Source organism: Mastomys coucha, unplaced genomic scaffold, assembly GCF_008632895.1.
Source record: "Mastomys coucha isolate ucsf_1 unplaced genomic scaffold, UCSF_Mcou_1 pScaffold22, whole genome shotgun sequence".
Taxonomy (NCBI): domain Eukaryota; kingdom Metazoa; phylum Chordata; class Mammalia; order Rodentia; family Muridae; genus Mastomys; species Mastomys coucha.
In genome coordinates, this window is record NW_022196905.1 from 163,097,851 (window position 1) to 163,104,731 (window position 6,881).

The following is a 6,881-nucleotide window of genomic DNA, read 5'->3' on the forward strand; positions in this document are numbered from 1 at the left end:
GTGTGTATTAAGATAGTCTATCCATAAAGTCATTCACCAACTGTTTCAATGAACAGTGGTTCTGCTTGAAGGGTGGAACAGACATTAGGTGTGGGTAAGAATCTGGTTCATTGGCTGTTATAATTTAGAAAAGCATTCATCTCAGAGAAAGAGTAACTTGTAAGTCCACTTCTTCAAACTTGATACAAGAGCTACAAATGTCAAGCAAAGCATTCAGTCTCACTCTTTGTTGTTCTCTTTCCTACAAGTACAGGGGTCACTATTAAGACATTGTTTTAGGTCTCAGAAGAGACTTTGGGTATTGGACCAGGGTTGCAACTGTTGAAGACTATGAGGACATTTGCAGTTGGATTAAGTGTATTCTCATCATGAGATGGCCATGAGCCCCAGAAAGCCACATGGATAAAGTGGTTTGAGCAAGAAATATCCCCCATAGGCTCATGCATCTGAACATGGTGTCACCACTAAGTGACACTGTTGGAGCTAGGTTATGGGAGCTTAAGGTGGAGCAGCCTTGCTGGATGGAGAATTCACTGGTTTCTGAGGATACAAAGCCTCACTCCACTTCCTTTTCTCTCTCCCTGCTTCCTGTGTGATGAAATGTGATCAGCGGCTCCCTGCTCCTGCTACTATGTTTCCCCAACTCTTACCATGACTTTCCCACTGTGGTTGGCTCTACTCCCCAACCCTGGAGGCATAGACCAAAATAAACTCCATTTCGCCTCTAGGATGCTTTTGGTCATGGCAACAGATAATTAGAAGAAACACTATATTAAATAGAAATGCTGAGAATACATATAATCAACTCCTTCCTGATATTAAAGGAAATACTTCCAACTTTTTCCCACTCAGTATAATGCTGGCTATGACTTTGTAACACATAAATCTTGCTGTGTTGAGGCATGATCATCCTATCCCTGTTTTCTTCAGAGTTTTAGTATAGTAGATACTAAGTTTACTCTGAGTTATTTTCTGCATCTATTGTCATGAAAATCCCTTCCCTTTATTATGTTTATGGGTTATATTGTGCTTATTTCACACATGCAGAATCACTCTTGCACATGTGGGATGAAATAAACTTCATCATCATGTATTGACTTTTTAATGTGTTGCTGAATTATTTGCAAGAATTTTATTTAAAATTTTTAATCTGTTCATCAAGGAAATTGGCATATAGCCTTCTTTTGTTGTTGTAGACCCTTATCTAATTTTTTGCATTGGTCTAATAACTACTTTGGATAATTGATTTGAAAATTTTTTTTTCTTCCTTAGTTTGTGGAATAGTGTGAGATTCTTTAAGCATGTGGTAGAATGCTATAGTAAATCTCACTAGTAGTGAATTTTTCTTTGGTGAATTTTTGGTGGTGGTGGAGGGGTGGAGGGTGGGAGCAGGAAGTCAGGTAGGGGTTCTGGTGATTGGTGTGGGGAGTCAGGTCGTGAGAGTGGGGGTGGTTGAAGGGTGGGGATGACTACTGCTTCAGTCTCACTGTTCATTGTGGACCTGCATCATCTCAATTCACTATCTATAGGTCAAATGCATCCAAAAATGAGTCCGTTTATTCTACATTATATAATTCAGGCCAATATTAATTCATAGTATCAGATGTAATACTTCCTTATTCATCTCCAACACTGTTGGTTTCAGTTTTCACCTTTTCTTCACTTCTTAGCTAATGTGGCCATGACTTTGTCTATCTCACTTACCCTTTCCAGGAAGCAAGCCCTTGTTTCATGGATCCTTTGCACTGTTTCTGGGTTTTCCATTTCATTGTTTTCAGCTCTGACACTTTTATTTCTTTGTTACTAATTTGGGGTTTGGATTGATATTTTATAATACCTCGAGGTATATCATTATCTTACTTGAGGTCTTATTTTTTTGTAAGCACTGATAGTTATAAATGTCCTTAGAGTGACAACTGGCATACACACGGGGTTGTAGTGGTTGCTCACTGGTCATTTCCATTTCATTGCTTCTAGGAAGTTAGTTTTGTTCATGTAGTTGGTTGCTTTGTTATTACCGTTGTTGGGGGGGTGGTTGCTTCCCCCCCCCTCATTTTTCCTAAGACAGAGTTTCTCTGTGTAGCTTTAGATGTCCTAGAACTAACTATGTAAACCAGGCTGGCCTTGACCTCATAGAAATCCACTACCTCTGCCTATCAAGTGCTGGGATTGAAGGCGTGTGTCACCACCACCTGACTTCTATAAAAATTTAAATTTCTCTCCCCTTTTCTTCTGTGACCTACTAATTTTTTTCAAAAGCAAACTTTGTATTTTTTCAATATATTTGTGTTAGTACCATTTCTCTTGTTGCTAATTCCTAAATTTATTATATTGTAATCTGATAAGATACAAAATGTTTCAACATTTATTTGTTAAGACTTGTTTCATGTATTCTAAAGCCTTGAGATGGAATAGTATCTGGCTGTCCTTACAATCATTTGATCTGTGTTACAATTACTCTAAAGTTTCTTTGTTCATTTTTGTCTAAAATATTATGTCCTGACAATACTGTACTGATCCCATTTGTCAGCACTGAATCTCAATGTATCTTTATGTCCAATAGTGTTTTGTTTTTATAAAATTGGATTTCCAAATTGGTGAATATATATTGGAATTATTACATCTTCTTCCTTTTACATTTTTTTGAGATTTTCATACTGTATTTATATCATTTCCACTCTATTCTCTCCCCTTCCAACTCTTCCTACATTCCCCCACTCCCTCTCAAATTTATTACTTGTTTTTGATTGTTAGTGTTCATACATAAATACATATACATATATAAAGACAACCTGCTCTGTCCATTTAGCATTGCTTTTATATGTGTGTGTTTAGGGTTGGAGAACCTATCATGGGCTCATCCCTGGAACAGATTCTCTCTCCCTTTCTCAGTAACCATTAACTTCATTTATGAGTAGGGCCTCATGAGAAGTCTGCTCTCCATGGTGTAATGTCAAGTTATGTTGTTATTGTACAGGTCTTGCTCAGGCAACTATATTGTTAAGGCTTCACAGGTGCAGCTCACTGTCATATACAGAATAAGCCGTCTCTCAGAAAATAAAAGATCCTTTTATTCTCCCATCCCTCCCATCCTTCTTCATTACATCTTCTTGATTGGCTGTATTCTTTATTACTATAGAGTGATGTTCTTCTTCACTTGGGGCTAATTTTTGTTTGTTTAAAGTCTACTTGGTTGGATATGAATATAGTTACTCTTGATCCTTTTTAGATTACATTTAATCAGAAAATTATTTCCATCCCTTTATTTTAGAGTTGTGTCTTTTCCAGTGCAGCTGGATTTTACAGGCAACAAACAGTTGGGTTTTGTCTTTAGTTCAATTAGTCAGCCATCATGTCCCTGAACTATTAAATTAAGACCATTTATGTCTAGGACTATTGTCGAAAGATTGTCCTAATGCCAATAACTTTCCCGGTTTTTAAAAGTACTCGTGTTCTCTCTTTTCTTCTTCCTCTCTCTCTCTCTCTCTCTCTCTCTCTCTCTCTCTCTCTCTCTCTCTCTGTCTCTCTCTCTGTGTCTCTCTCTCCTCATTCTTCCCTCCCTCCCTTCACCCTCTCATCCTCCGTAGGATTTGAAATGCTTGATTCTTCCCAATTCTCATAATTTTCATTTATTAGTCTCATAAAATCTATGCTTTTCCAAGGTTTCATGATTGTCACCAATTTTATTCATAGGATACAGGATGCTTCCAGTTATCTTCTGCAGTGCTACCTCAGCAGTCATGAACTGTCTTACCTGATGTCTGACTTATATTTGCTCTAATGGGTGGAAATGTATACCACTTCGTTCTCTCTCTCTTGGTCTTTAATGTTTGTACTGATAACTTGTTGAAATTCTGGAGCATGGGCCTTCATAGAACCTGTCATGTGTCAGCAGCTTTCAGTGGTCTTTCTTTGTTTTATACAAAAATCACCATAACTTTTGTTTGCCATGGATCATCTTTCCACTGGTCATGTCTATTGTTGAATTGCCTGTTCTTCTAAAGTGGACAGTCTCTCTCTAGATTTGGTAATATTCATCTATAATTCATAGATTTCCATTTACTTAACTGATATCTCTTTCTATTATTACTTGAAAATTAAGCTTTGTTAAAGATAACTTTCATTATAGTCTATCTTGTGACTGATCTAGTCTATGGTGATGACCTCCACTGGATTCTTGATGTTTGCTTTATTTTCATGGTTTACATTTAGAAGCTGCCTTTGCTGAGTTTCTGCCAACTTGCTGATTCTCTCATCTAAATCTCACAATGATCTTTTCATTTCACTTATCTTTGAATTCTTCCTTATTTAAAAACTAGATGCTGAATGCTTTCTCTGGAAGTCTAACCATTTCAATATTTTGGATTCACATTATTGAAGAGTTTTAAAAAAATGTGGAGTCACTACATTACCTTTTATCTCTGTCTGCAATGTAGTCTGTCCCTTTTTCTACTCTTGTGGTTTTGCAGTTTAGTTGATGTGAGGGTCAGAGATATTGAGTCATTCATCTCTGATGTCTAAGCAAATTATAGCAGAAAGAGTGGTCCCCAAGCCAAGTTCTGATCTGACACTTTGCTCACTAGACCTGCTACTAGGCTGAATTTCTGTAAATGTACTCTACACACAGGCCTATAAATGCAGTCAGTGCAGAAGCTGGCTGTGGACTGATCAGCTGGTGAGCTGAGTCTGTGAGCCATTAGGTTGCACATCCCCTTATGCCATTGCCTCTGTCACTGCATGTGAAGTCCCTGAGAGTGGAAAATCCTCAATCCAAATCAATATGTGTTTGTATGTGTGTTTGTCTGTGTAGGTAATATTATAATATGATATATTATATGTCACAGTATGTGATATATGTCATAATAATATGTTATATATGTCACAATAATACCTATACATATTTAATGCATCAATTAAGTCTTTGACAGTTCCGTGCACTATATTTGATTATGTTTACCCCTCTGCAATTCCTCCCAGATTCACACCCCACTCCATCTTTTGTCCAAGTTTTTTTTCAAACCCTAATCATGTTAGTGTTGCCTATATCTGAGTGTGTGGCCATTCACTAGAGGATAGTTGATGTACTAGGAGAAAAACCCTTAAAGTAACTAACTCTTCCTCTCCTGAAAGATACAAGCCATTAAAAGCTGCCTCAGCTAGGTCTGAGACTTCATGACCACACGGCCCTGCAGGTTTAAGCCAGACGAGTGTGTATACACAAAAACATATTTTAATATAATATTTTATTAATTCTTTGATTTAATACAATATATCTTGGTTATTTTCACCTTCCTACAATCCCAACTTCTCCTAGATCTACCTTCACATTCCCATCTCTCCCAACTTCCTAACAACCCCCTCTTTTAAACAATTCATTGAAATCAATTTATGTCACCAAATATTTATGCATTTAGTGCCATCTACTGGAGCAAGGTTGACTATCAGGGGCTATACTTTTAAAGAAAGTGGAATCTTTTTTTCCCCTAGAAGCTATCTAGAATCAATAGCTTTTTGGTTCAGGATAGGGGCTCAGGAGCCTCTCTTTATACCAGAATATTAAAGTGTAGCTAGCCTCCTTAGCCTCAAGATCAACTCCTTAGCAATGGCTTTTAAGAGAGAATTCCCTTATGGGCTACCAGCTTTTCTGTCTTGTATTTACCAAATGTTCTCAAATCTTTGGAGTTATAGCTAAAAGTCTAAACATATCTGTTCTCCCCATATAGGTGTCAGCATTCTCACAAGTCTTGGACGAAGAACAGATCAATACCGATGCCTCCAGAATGGAGGATTCTGTCTCCGCTCCAGCTGCCCATTTAATACCAAACTACAGGGAACCTGTAAACCAGATAAGCCCAACTGTTGTAAGAGCTGACAGTGGCTTGAAGAATGGACATAAAGGACAAGTGGGGGATTGCAAAATTAGTGTTTTAATAAATGAAATGTTTCTGAAGTCTATTTACATCATATCAAAATAAATTTTATGTCTCAGTTTTAAAGAGCAATTTTTTCTAAAGCTTTGGGCTTAGAACAAGAGGTGGGAAAATCCAGAACATCTGCCTGGCCCTGTGAAATGATGGTCACCGTTTGAGGGATATCACTTCTATGTAATGTTAGCACCATGCAAGGTGCATCCAGCACAGGAAGGTCACACAGAATTGAACAGAGAACACAGTACTCATGCTTCCTGGGATCTAAAAAGGGATGACTCCCCCACAGTCTCAGCAGTCAGCTCTGTGACACCCTGTCTGCAACCTTGCCATTAGGAATGCCTTCATAACTGTCAGTTGTCCAGACAGAGCTCACTCTCCATGGCTAATGTCTGGATTTCCTGGCAAATGCTTTAAGAAAAGATTCAGCCACAACCTTCAAATATAATTGTGTATCACAAATCTGTGTTGGGACTGGGACATCTGTGTTTCAGGTCTTTTTTGCTGTTGTGTCTGCAGACACACATGAATGAATGAAAGCAATCATGACATTCAGTTTTTCCTGAAAATGTTCTTCCATCTCCTGAGGGCACACATGATGTGTAGTTTTCATAACCTGCCTCCAAAACTTCATCTTCAACTCTTAGTAGGTAAAAGATAAATAAAAAGGTACTTGGAGTTTTATTCCCAAGGTCAAAAAGAAAGTTAACAAATAGTGCTGGAAAACCTGAGTGTCTATATGCAGAATAAAATTAGTCTCAATTCTATCACTCTGTACAAAAACCAAACTCAACTGGACCAAAGACATTACTGTAAAACCTGTAACTCAGAGACTAATAGAAGAAAATAATAGCCAGTACCCTATAAGATACAAGTATAGGTAAAGACTTTCTGAATTGGACTCCAAAAGATCAGGAATTAAAGCCAACAATTCGCAAATGGGACCTCATAAAA

At 37.7% G+C, this 6,881-nt stretch overlaps 1 protein-coding gene across 4 annotated transcripts in view; it reads left to right on the forward strand.

Annotated features, from left to right (window-relative positions):
• LOC116071220 (beta-defensin 1) overlaps nt 1–5,990 on the forward strand; it is a 44,210-nt gene extending 38,220 nt beyond the window's left edge. For 3 of the 4 annotated variants that reach the window (XR_004110767.1, XR_004110768.1, XR_004110769.1), the window contains one exon: nt 5,724–5,837. Coding sequence is in view for 1 of the 4 variants with exons in the window: in XM_031342678.1 (XP_031198538.1) it covers nt 5,724–5,872 (149 nt within the window). In the remaining 3 variants the exon portion in view is untranslated. Of the gene's footprint in view, nt 1–5,723 lie in introns of all 4 variants that reach the window. The other variant, XM_031342678.1, reaches the window with a different exon arrangement.
• The last annotated feature ends 891 nt before the right edge of the window (nt 5,991–6,881 follow it).